The following is a 13,071-nucleotide window of genomic DNA, read 5'->3' as shown; positions in this document are numbered from 1 at the left end:
TTTATTTATTTATATTTGGCTGCGTGGGGTCTTCTTTGCTGCACGCGGGCTTTCTCTAGTTGCGGTGAGCGGGGGCTACTTCTTCGTTGCACTGCGCAGGCTTCTCACTGCGGTGGCTTCTCTTGTTGTAGAGCACGGGCTCTAGAGCGCAGGCTCAGTAGTTGTGGTGCACGGGCTTAGTTGCTCCGCAGCATGTGGGATCTTCCCAGACCAGGGCTCGAAACCATGTCCCCTGCATTGGGCAGGTGTATTCTTAACCACTGCGCCACCAGGGAAGCCCACACCTTTTCTTAATACGTAAGAGAGCCTTAACTGACATGCATTCATATGTTAAAGGACAGACACTAATTATTTAATATAAAATATATAATGTTGTATTTTTAAAAACAAACATAAATCTCCAACTGGGTATGTAAACAATTCAAAGAATATGAAGCAATAAAACAATCTCCCTAAACAATTCAGGACCATAAACAATTCAGTGTCCTAAACTTAGTCCCATAATGAATACTACTTGGAAATAGATACCTCTAGTATACACATTATTTTTTCATTTAACTTTTAAATTTAGCATATAGCCAAAAGAAAGCTGATTAGAAAATCTGTTATCTAAGTAACTCTTTAAAATTTTCATTATACTTAGTACTTTAAATTGACCAAAGTTATTTCTATCACCAAGAATGTGAAGTCACTCAAGTACTTTTAATTATTTCTAGTCACTTAGACAAACAAGTTAGTTGTTAAAGCCCAAGACTCCTAATAATTCATAGAATGAACAGTCTCCATCCCCTAAGCAAACACCAATTACTGTACACCATAAAGCCACTGATAATTAGACAGACCCCAGAAAGCTTTTGAAAACTGAAGCCTGGCCATGAACTCTCTAAAGCATCTATCTGGGCATGAACAAATACTACTACTATCTACAGAGGAGACAGACAACTCGCATACTCAGAAACTCTATTTCTATTCCATTTGCAGTGCTAACATTTGTTAAAATAATAGTTTCTATTTACTTCTAACACATCCACAAAAATATGGCTAATTATAGAACCAAGCAATATGAGACTTTTGATATTCAACACAATTTTGAAAATGCAAAATACTTTTTTTTTTTTTTTTGCAGTACGCGGGCCTGTCACTGCTGTGGTCTCTCCCGTTGCGCAGCACAGGCTCCGGATGTGCAGGCTCAGCGGCCATGGCTCACGGGCCCAGCCGCTCCACGGCATGTGGGATCTTCCCGGACCGGGGTACAAACCCGCATCCCCTGCATCGGCAGGCGGACTCTCAACCACTGTGCCCGCAAAATACTTTGATTATAAAAGACCACAAGCAAGATGGAGAGTATTAAACAATCAGCTTTAGGAACATTATATGAAGCTATGTACAATTAAAGTAATGGTTTGGGGGCTTCCCTGGTGGCGCAGTGGTTGAGAATCTGCCTGCTAATGCAGAGGACACAGGTTCGAGCCCTGGTCTGGGAGGATCCCACATGCCGCGGAGCGACTAGGCCTGTGAGCCACAACTACTGAGCCTGCGCGTCTGGAGCTTGTGCTCCGCAACAAGAGAGGCCGCGATAGTGAGAGGTCCGCGCACCGTGATGAAGAGTGGCCCCCGCTTGCCACAACTAGAGAAAGCCCTCGCACAGAAACGAAGACCCAACACAGCAAAAATAAATTAATTAATTAATAAACTCCTACCCCCAACATCTAAAAAAAAAAAAAAAAAAGATTTTAAAGTAATGGTTTGGCCTTTTTTTTTTTCTACTTTAGCTATAAGTTATTGGTAGATCTTAAGCTAGATAAGATGTTAAGATTATTTTATATGTGCTACTCTCGGGAACACTATCCTCCACATAAGTGTGGTTGAACAAGCAGCTCATATGCATTAATTCACCTTCTGCTAACAAATCTGGATCATCTATACAGAGTATCTCTTTCTCTAAATTTCAGAGAATATATGCTACTTAACTCTTAAATTATTCTGTAGTTTGTTATTACAAAGTATTCCTCATCTACTAATACTGTACCTTCAGTCAATTCATTTCATCCCTTCATCATCTCATTATCTGGGTCATATTTTATTGTCATGAAAAGTGATTATATGGCCCAAGAAACTGAACAAATTGTAACAAGGTGTCTCTCACAGTTTCATACCCTTGGGCCCAAATTTTGATATCTTATTAGAAACCGTTTAATTAGTATTACCAGTAGAATTAATACTCTTTTCTGTTAGTTCATGAAGTCAAGATATTACTAAATATTTTCTTCTATCACAGTATTGCCCAAAAGAGGGTCATTCAGTGTCTACAATCTTTGCTATGTATGTTCTTGATGAAAGCTGATACTTGATCACCTTCAGCCCGTCCAAGCCCAAACAGTTCTCGAAGTGGGCCAGAGTCTGCTAAATCTGAGACAGTCTCACTTCAGTGGTATAACCAACAGAATAACCATTGCTGGCCTACAGAAGAATGCCTAAGGAAAGTCAAGATGAAAGTAACGTAGCGGACATGAGATAAAACCCAACATAAGCCTCCTTATACCATTAAAGGTGCTATTGTGAAAGACATCATATAGCTGACTGTCTTGCCAATGACAATGGGAAAGCTTCCGACAGGATGCTAGAACTCTAAAGCAAGCATAGACTGCCTGGCAAACTCAGCTTTGTTATGAACAGCAAGATTCAAGGGCTGATGGTGACAAAATGCTTCTGACAGGTCACTTAGTTCCACAAAAAATTCAGATATGTCGTTTTTTTCAATCCTTTACCTTTCAGAATACAAAGGTACTGCAACATGACACTCAGCAAAAATGAAACAAGTACATCTTCTGTGCTCTTAAAAATAAAGAATCAATATCAACTTCAATAGAAAAAGCTTTAAAAAAAAGATCAAAACGAAGCAGGAAAGTAACCGCCACCGAAAGTGATATACTAACTCTTTATCGTGAAGATGAAAACAGTACCTAGCAAAACCGAATTGAATCACTAAGTTCAAAGGCTATAATATTTTTAAATAAATTACATTAAAAGAACTGTGCAGGGTGTGAACTTAAACAACAAAAAATAATTCCTATTCATTATGGTGCTTCTAAAGGTACCCAGTACACCCATAGGCTATACACACAAAAGCTCATTATTTCAATTAATGCCGTTGCATAACTTAAACACTTAAACAGGCTAATGATAAATATACAACTTTATCCTGGGAAGGAATTACAAAAGATTTTCTACCACGATTATGTAACGAGACTTTCTGCTGGGCTACTCTTCAGGGCTCCTGGAGTAGAAATGGATTGTGACTGCTCCCATTTCCTGGGTTAACAATAGGGGGACCACCTTACATCTGCTTCTTCGCTAACACCCAGCACACACGGTCCTCCAGCCCCTCAATCCTGGTTTGTCTCCAGAGGTCTCTACTATGGGCTTTCCTAAATACTCTTCCATGTGATTGTCTTTTATGCTGTCACCAAATTTTACTTCTTCCTTCTTCACATCTATGGTAAAATGACAACCATCCACCATGTGTGTTTTTCATCTATCCATTTACGTATGCAACAAGGATTTACTACCAACCCACCACATGTCTGGCAGTATCAGAGGATCAGGAAGAAAACAAGCAAAAATCCCTGCCCTGTGGCGTTCCTGTTCCAGGTGGAGAGATGGGCAATATATGAAAAGTGAGCAGTATGTCAGCGACTGGGAAGTGCCATAGAAACGATAAAGCAGGAAGGGGGAAAGAAGTGCCAGGGTGGAGGGGCCTGGCACTACGAAATCACAGCCTCACGCTCACAGCGTGGGAAAGCCCCCGGAGAAGGGGACCATTAGGTAAAGACCTGAAAGGCAGGAGGCAGAGGCGGGGCAGGCCGCATGAGAAAAGAACAGCAAGGAGACTGCAGGAGAGGAAGCCAGAGGATGCAGAAGCTACAGACCGGAGCCAGCAAGTGAGATCTGACTTACATTTTCAAGCGCTCTCCTTGACTCACAAGGCCAAAGATGCAGGGAGCCCACCAGGAAACTACAGAATCTAACCAAGAGGTGACTGGCCACTCAAACCAGAGCGGTGACAGTACAAGGGGTGAGGTGCGGTCAGATGCTGGAGAGGTTTGAAGCGAGAGCTGACAGCTTTGAGAAGGAACCCACATGGGAATTAAGAGAAAGAGACGCCGAGATATTAGCCTGAGCACCCGGACGCATGGATTTGCCACCTACAGGGATGGGTCCACTCTGACAGAGGTGGAATTAGCTGATCCTGGACTAGATATGTTCAAGATGCCAATTAGCCCAGTGGAGTGTCTACTAGGCAGCTGGATCTACACAGTTGGAGGTCAGCAGCACACAGGTGGTATAAAGCCATGCAGCCAAAGGACACAACCAGAGGAGGGCAGGCAAACAGAAAAGAGAAGTTTAAGGACCGAGGCATGAGGCTGTCCCGTGTGAAGAAGGAATGGACACAGAGAAAACCCAGCAAAGCAGACTGAGAAGCAGCAGCCCATTAAATGCAAGGACAAGGAAAGTGTAGCAAACTGAAAACCAAGTGGAATAAAACAATTTCAAGGAGAGGGGAGTGTAAGACGAGGACTCTGAACTTGGGGCCAACCTGGCACCAGCACTTCGGTAGAGTCGTGGAGGCAGAAGTGAGTTCAAAGCCAAACGTTCAAAGCACAGAAATGAAGCCAACAAGAATACAACCCTTGGGAGTTCCGCTCTAAAAGTGGGAAAGCAATGAGGTGGTGAGCTGGAGCAGGTAGGAGGTCAAGACAGATTGATTTGCTTTCCTTCCTTCTGAGGAAAGAAAAATTTGTATTCTAAGGCAAGTCAAGGAAAATTTTAACACAAGAAGTTTTCTCTGCCCTTTGGCCGCCTCTCTCACCACACTGTGCACCATGTATCTGCACTATGCATTGACCACACGGCCCCATCTGCAGAAAACCTGCTCAACCATAAAGAGCAACGTTCTCCTGGCACCAACAAGACGACTCCTTAGGAGATAACCTTCCTTCTTAACCCTGTAAAGGACCGCGATGACCCACTACCCACTACTCACTTTGTATGTGTAGGTCTGGATTGTATAAACTGTTGATAATACGTCACTTAATGCACAGCCCTCGGTCTCAAAAACTCACACAACTGCGCTTTCGCCTCTAAGAGGAGGACCGGTTCTTGGAGTTTTCTGAGAGACTGTTCCCAAGTTATAATTCTCAATTTGGTTTGAATAAAATTTTCCATTTCTTTCTTAGATCAACTGATTAGTTTTTCATCGACACTTCCTTCCTTTCCTTCCTTTCTTTCACTTGGTCTTTCATTCTGTTGAGAAAAATTACAGTAATTCTCTATGCTGATGGAAATGATCCACTTGGTGAAAAACTGATTCTGTAAGAGAAATGTAGAACGGCTAGAGTTCTGTCCTAGAATCAGTGAGAAGGGACAGAATCCAGTGCAACAGGGGAGGACCAACCGTAGCCAGAAGCAGGGACAATGCAGCCACAGTGTAAGGAGAAAAGGCAGCACAAGCAGGGGCAGCTGCAGGTAGGTGGATCCACACAAAGGGAAACGCTCGTGCAAGTTGTGTCATAATTGCTTCTATTTTCTCAAGAAAATAGGAAGCAAAGTTATCACCTGAGAGTGACAGTGAAGACGGTCTGAGAAAAGAGAAGATATAAATAGTCATCAAGGAGAACCTATGGTCATGCACATAAAGAAAGGCCAGGCAGTCATGGTCAGAGGTGAACAGACGTGAGTGCAGAGGACATCCAGAGCTGGCTGGAAGCAAGGCTGCAGTCTCGCCAGGCATGAGTACAACAGAGTGAGAGGGAAAGGGGACTGAGGGTGCACGTGAGGGACCGGTTATAACGACGGCCCAGGAATTTAAACTGTGACAAAGCAAGGGTATGATGGAAAAGGGTGGGGCTGGTAATGAAAAGTTATTAGGATAAATAAATGACACATTAAGTCTCAATACTGAAGAACTGTGGGAAGTGAGCTGGAAAAATCAGAGCTGGAGAGGAGGACGACTGATTCTGAGATTATGCAAGAACTTGAGCTCCCGCTCATGACAAGGCCTGCGTTACAATCCCAGGCAATAAGCAGCTGAGGGAGATCGTTGGAAGAGAGAGGTCAAGGAGCTCCCAGAGTACTGGGACACTGAAACCACCAAGAATTATGATAGGTGTTGTAGAGAGAATGATCATGAATGAGGAGATAAAACAACAGCCTCCAGGAGGGCGCAGGAACAGCCTGGGGTGGGAGGGGTGCCTGAAAAGGGGAGAAGGCGTCAATCAGGTCAAGGTCCAAAGACGCGAGATTCCAAGTGTCTGAAAGAGAGCAAGAGGAGGCCAGCCAAGGCTGTGGGGAAACAGAGTCCCACCGAGGGAGCTCCCGAGGAAGCACGGTTCTTCACGCAAGAGGGCGAAGGCTGAGCATCCAGGCTTCTGCTGCCGAGTGAGCGCTCAGCTCCAAGTGCTAAAGCAGAAGGTTCACGAGCTAGGGGACAGTGGGAAATTGGGGCAGAAAAGGGCCAAAGAGAGACATGGGGAACACAGAGTCTGAGATGCAAAGAACTGCATACCCCAGGCTCCTCATGCCAGCTGGCAGAAAGGGGCAAAGAGCAAAACGCACCCATTATCCCTGCGGGTTCCAAGTGCCGAGAGTGGGAAGGCACAGGAGTCTTGCCAGAGCCGCACGAGCTCTGGGGACGTCACTTTACTCTTGCCAGGGTAGGTGGACGTGAGGGAAGGGGGCTTGGCCAGATGGCGTGGTGCTCGGGCTCCCTCCCGCTCCAGGATCCCATACAGCTCCCCTCTATTTCTTTCCAAGCCTTTCAGCGCTGGACACAACCTTCACAGAGTCTCACCATTTCTTTTCCTGTTCTTCAGTTAACTAGTCCATGATCTTGAGACTCAGCTTCTAAATTCACCTGCACAATGTCTGGTGCTTAGAAGAAGACGTGCAGTAAACAGAAAAGGGAGGAGAAAGAGTGGAGCAGACTGGCAACAGGACGGCTTCTTTATAACAGTATGCCCGTTAGCTTTATTTTATCACTGTATTTTATGAAATAGCAATAATATTAACAAGAACAAAACCTCTAGCACCATCAAGGGTCAACGAGAAGCAACGGAGAAGTCACAGGCAGGCAGCCCATCCTAAAGCTACACTGATAACTTAAACACCAGGCATGAAAACCCAACTCCAGGGATATAATAACAACCACAACAAGTCATCTTATCGTCCAGAAAAAATGGTGTTAGTCCCCCAGTAAAGCACCTCTGGATATTAAGTATCATGTTTTTTCCAGATAACTGTAAAGCTGGGATCAGAGCAAACCATGCAGATGTTCCCAAGATTCAAGATTCATGCGATGCGCGTCACAGCCCACGCAAACCAAGAAAGCACACTCAATGTGCCCTTAGCAAACACCATCACAAATTCTGGGGTGAATCACCGCTTAATCTGTATTTTTAAAAATCTTTTACTCTATTCTGCAATTCTTTTTAATAGCCCAGAGTAAAAAAGTTAAAACTTCACTTTTTAAAAATAATTTAAAATATAAAATAACTGTTACAACAAAATACACTTGACACAGTACTAAATAAAATCCCTGTGGGGCTTCCCTGGTGGCACAGTGGTTAAGAATCCGCCTGCCAGTGCAGGGGACACGGGTTCGAGCCCTGGTCCGGGAAGATCCCACATGCCGCGGAGCAGCTAAGCCCGTGCGCCACAACTACCGAGCCTGTGCTCTAGAGCCCACATGCCACAACTACTGAAGCCCGTGTGCTGCAACTACTGAAGCCCGTGCTCTGCAACAAGAGAAGCCACCGCAACAAAGCGCACGCACTGCAAGGAAGAGTAGCCCCCACTCACTGCAAATAGAGAAAGCCTGTGCGCAGCAACAAAGACCTAATGTGGCCAAAAATAAATAAATTAAAATAAAATAAAATCCATGGCATGATTTCCATTACTAACCTCCCATGATCTATATTTTCTTAAAAAATAGCAAATCATAAAATACAGTTTTGTTCCATCTTGGTTTTTTCCTCTGCACATACTGATAAATATACTTTACTGAAGCTCACAATTCTTAGTCTATGTTAGTCAAAATGTCCATTTTGCCATAGAACGCTTTATGTTACAAGCCTATTATTTTCTACCTGAAACAGTCCATAGTGCTAACCAACAGCAAACAGCAAAACTATAGCATTTATGCCAACAAAGAGTCTCACTGGAAAGATTTTAATGACAACCTACCAACAGAGCAGTCAGAAGTAGTGCATGGCTTCCCAAAACGGCAGAAAATAAAATTACACTTAGCATTAGCTATCATACCATCCTTAATCCTCTACAAACTATAACATTACTGTGCTAGCTGGAGAGTTTTGTTTATTTTGGCTTTGCCTCATTATATAATACCTTAAACTTCTGGCAAGTATTTCCTTTCCAATTTCTTTTCTTTTTTTTAATAAATTTATTTATTTATTTATTTATTTATTATCTATGGCCGTGTTGGGTCTTCGTTGCTGTGCGCAGGCTTTGTCTAGTTGCAGCGAGCAGGGGCTACTCCTCTTTGCGGTGCTCAGGCGTCTCATTGCAGTGGCTTCTCTTGTTGCGGAGCACAGGCTCTAGGCGAACGGGCTCAGTAGTTGTGGCTCGCAGGCTCTAGAGCACAGGCTCAGTAGTTGTGGCCCACGGGCTTAGTTGCTCCGCGGCATGTGGGATCTTCCCGGACCAGGGCTTGAACCCGTGTCCCCTGCACTGGCAGGCGGATTCTTAGCCACTGTGCCAGCAGGAAAGTCCTCCTTTTCAATTTCTTTAGATATAACGAACCACTTTTGATGTGAGGAGCCAAGGATCTAGAAAGATTCTGGAGGGACTTTTTTTCCCCATTGCTGAAGGACAAAGTGAGAAAAGCCTGTATGTGGAAGTTTGTTTTGATTAGACTTAATTCAAATTCTTTAATTCACAGAGCAGTGTGTTTTACCCTCCCTAGCTCTTAGCCTCCTGAGCTGTAAGGCAGAACCAGTATACATCTAGGCTGACACAGAAGCCCCACGTACTGCAGGAGGCAGCTGGACATGTATTCTTTACGATTCAGGCATGTTTTATTACACAGCGGCATGATTACCTAACTAAGACAAATTCATTATAATATTAACTACTTTAATGAAATATGATAAAGCTGACAGTATTGATTAAAGTTATAATTCTTAAATTAAATAGGCTTATATGTTAAAGTAGCTTTAATAGAGTTAGAAGAATAAAAGATACCTGTAGTTCCAGTCTAAAAGTTATCAGTATCAAAGCATATAATTATTACTGACAAGAATTCTCTAGAATAGATACAATCTGAAATTCTTTGATCTAAGAATAAAGCTCTAAATGTTATCAACACTTTTGGGTTGATGATTTAAATTCACTATCTGTAACTGAAGAAAACAGGTATTTTCCTTCCCATTTCTCAGTAGTTCACAGTTAAAGTAACCTTCCATTTTATACCAACTCTTGAATTATGGTTAGCTATTAATAATCTGATCTTGGTGGTTAGGTTTTCAACATTTAAAAAAAAACTTTGTAGGAGAAAAGAGTGCAGGGTGAAATTCATTTGAGTAAAATAAAGAAAATTTTACTATGTCATTTCTCTGTTAAACTGTCATTACTCTTTTCTTCATTGGTTCATCATTTGAAGCCACAAATGATCAGTAATGAAAAATTAAATTTTAAAATCTTTGACATGCTTACATGGTTACCAGCTAACAATGAACAGCATCCCCAAATGACAACAGAGTTCCTAAGTACAACAGAGTCTAATTTGGTCCCTTAGTGTCAGAGAAACCCTGCGTTTTACCATGCATTAGAGATTTCAACAGGAGAGACATGAGGTAGGGATACTACAGTCACTAAGACAACATGCAAATCTGCAGAACCTAAGCAACTACAAGTCATAATGCTTCCAATACATTAGGATCTGGTAGAAGAGGGATATACCTTAGTGGCCAGTGTCCCAGCACTGAACTGACCCTGCTGGTTACAGCTACTATCAGTTAGAGAGAGATGGGACCCTGACCAAAGTGCCGCTACTCCTCAGTAACCCTCTCCTCACCTGGGAAGTTCACGTGTTTCTCTGACATCTTGGCCTCAGGCAACAGCACAAAGTACTGAGAGGCTTGTATTTTTTCCCTCAATTATCTGTCTTTTTTGAATTAAATAATTTTTTATTCTGGTCTAAATATGTAATAAATACATACCATTTAGTCGTCGCTGAATTGCTTCTTCCTCTAGGGTAATAATATAAATTTGTTCATCCAGGTCTTCAAGAATCTAAATTTAAACATCAAACTATTGAATAATACATTACGTAAGTAGTGCTTACGAGAATATTTAGGCTATCTGGCCTATAATTTAGATAACCATTCAAATTACTAGGAATCTAAATTAAAAATGCTCAAACTATTCTACTTGCAAATTAAGTAGAAATTCTTAGTATATAACTAAGCACATCAAAAGCTGATTATCACAAAATCTACATACATTTAAATTGATTTTTTTCAGTTTAAAGAATTAAAGAACTCTGCAACTCTCTCAATGGCACACAAATGTATGAATTCTAAACATCCAAAAAGCTAAATGCAATAACATCTCTACGCCCAAGCCAATATTTTAGAGCCAGAGGAATAGATCACCCAGTCCAGCACTGGTTTCTCATCTACATTAACCTGCATAATGTGTAAAACAAAAAATCTATAAACTAAATCACTACCATCAATACTTTCCATTTACATCATCATTATATACTAAAAAATGTCCACAAATATTAAACACTGGTATTATGAAAACCATCCTATAGACAGAACCCTAGAAAAATAGTGTGCTAACATACACACCACTCACTACCACAGTATACAACACTAGTAAAAACAACCACCAAAAAACCTCACTAACCAGTAACCAATTATATGGGATATTATCTGCACTGTGTAAGGGCTGGTGTGCTTCATCCCCTTGATTCTACAGCAACCCTATGAAAAACAGACCGCTCTCGCTGCATCTTGTAATATGCCAAGAAACAAAGGTTTGGCAAAGAAAAGTTATCTGTCTTCAAAGCCTGTGCTCTTAGCCAGTCTGGGCTGATGGGGACCTAAATATGGATCGGACTTAGTCCTTGACCTCAAACAGCTTATATTCTAGTGTCCAGGAGAGAAACGAAAGATCAAAAAGAAAAAAAAATTATAGAATTGAAAGTAATGTCATAACTGAAGCTAAAATAAAATGTTAACAAAAGTTGAGAAGAAGAAAGATTCCCAGCTTCTATTTGGGAAGAAAAAAGTCTCGGCAAATGGTTTTGATGGTAGTAGCATCTTACCCAATAGCTTCATTTGCCAAAAGGAGGAAAGGCATTTTGCTCAGAGGAAGTGACAAGCAAAACATACAGGTGGAGAGGTACAAAGTACACTTAGCAGTAAAGCTGCTCGATGACTCTGGAGCTTATGGCAGAACAAGGAGTGGTCCAGAGCCCAGGCGCTGAAAAGAGCCTCTGCGTTCAAATCCTGCCTCATCCTCTCAGATCTGTGATCTTGTATAAGCTACCTGATCTCCCTGAACCGCAGATAATTCAACCATAAAATAAGAACACCATCACCTAACTTATGGGTTTGTCATCAGGATTAAATGAAATTATGCATGTAAATAAAGTACTTAGTGCAAGCATATAGCATATACTTAATTACTGAATAAATACCCATTATTATTGGATGTTAGGAACAAGAAAAGAGGCAAACATTAAAAAGTTTGAACATGTTACTAATAATTGACAAGTTTGGGAGAAAATAAGCTTGGGGAGGGGAGATAAGTAGTTTGATTTTGTATCTGTTGAGTTTTCAGCTCCACAGGGCCTTCAATTATAGCACTTAAAATATACTGTAGTTTGTATTCACTCTCTTTTTCTCACTAGGAAGTGATGTGGAAGTGGCAGAGGTGCTCAGGAAAACAGAGCAGAGCACCTTTAGACCAAGGACAGAACTTTAAACATTTGCCTATTTTAGGGGGAAGAAAGTAGAAATGGAGAGACCAAAACAACAACAACAACAAAAAAATCCAGAGAATTAGGAAGAAACTAAATGAATGCGATGTCACAAAACGTCTTTAAGAGGGAAGTAAATTTCAAGATTTGATAGGACATGTATTGTATTTGAGTGTGTGTACATTTATGTAGCAGGTTAAAAAATCCATTTTTATTTTTTGAAAATACAAAGATTATTTATTAAAAAAACTTTCAAAATTAAGCAAGCATTTACTAAAAGAATGTCTACCATGATATTCTCTCAGTTTTTTCCCTTGATGAATTACACTGATAGGGAAGAAAAACATATAACCATAATAATTTCATAAATACTACTAGTGAAATATAAAGGGGAATATGAGAAATGCAGAGGAAGGAGCTTGATTATTTTAGCTTAAAGAAGAAGTGAGGCAAGGGTCAAAGACAGGTAGTATACGCAGCTGGTCTCAGAGCCAGGACTTCAGGAGACTGTCAGGTGGCTGAAGCAGGTAAGAGGCAGAAGCGGGAGAAAGACCCTCGACATGCCTGGGAAGTGGAAGAATCCAGGCTGCTCTGGGCACAGCAAGTCAGCTGTGAGACTGGCTAGAATCAGTCACCAGGGAAGCAATGGGGGCAGGGGCAGCTACAGGCAAATTCAGCGGGGGACAGTTGTGAAAGGCCTTGTATCATGTGAATAGTTTAGACTTGAGCTTGTAGGCAATGAGGATCCATGAAAATAATGTGACAATTCCCTAGCTACAGGTAAGAATTATGGTCATTTTATTAAATATTTGACAAAATAGCTAGAGGCCCAAGTAACTTAGGGACAAATCATCAAAACTACTACCAACTGAAAATTATTTTTAAATGAATATACAGCATTTCTGAGATTAAAGGGAAAGGTATAATTCAATTAATCAAGATATAATATGCAGACAAACTTTCAGAAAATAACTGCTTTGTAAGTCAAAGAATATATAAACTTTGAAACACAAAAGAGTTACCATTTGATATAAGATAACGGGCTCCTAAAATACCTGTAAATA

General features: G+C 41.4%; 1 protein-coding gene across 4 annotated transcripts in view; it reads right to left on the bottom strand.

Moving 5' to 3' along the window:
• Positions 1-13,071, bottom strand: part of LMBR1 (limb development membrane protein 1) — a 141,420-nt gene that overhangs the window by 47,326 nt on the left and 81,023 nt on the right. For all 4 annotated transcript variants that reach the window (XM_082662070.1, XM_082662067.1, XM_082662068.1 and 1 more), the window contains one exon: positions 10,236-10,308. In XM_082662070.1, the coding sequence (XP_082518196.1) occupies positions 10,236-10,308 (73 nt within the window). The remainder of the gene's footprint in view (positions 1-10,235; positions 10,309-13,071) is intronic.

Source organism: Grampus griseus, assembly GCF_964374135.1.
Source record: "Grampus griseus genome assembly, chromosome: 9".
In the NCBI taxonomy this organism is placed as follows: domain Eukaryota; kingdom Metazoa; phylum Chordata; class Mammalia; order Artiodactyla; family Delphinidae; genus Grampus; species Grampus griseus.
The sequence above is the reverse complement of the archived record's forward strand: the minus strand, read 5'-3'. Positions and strand labels throughout refer to the sequence as shown.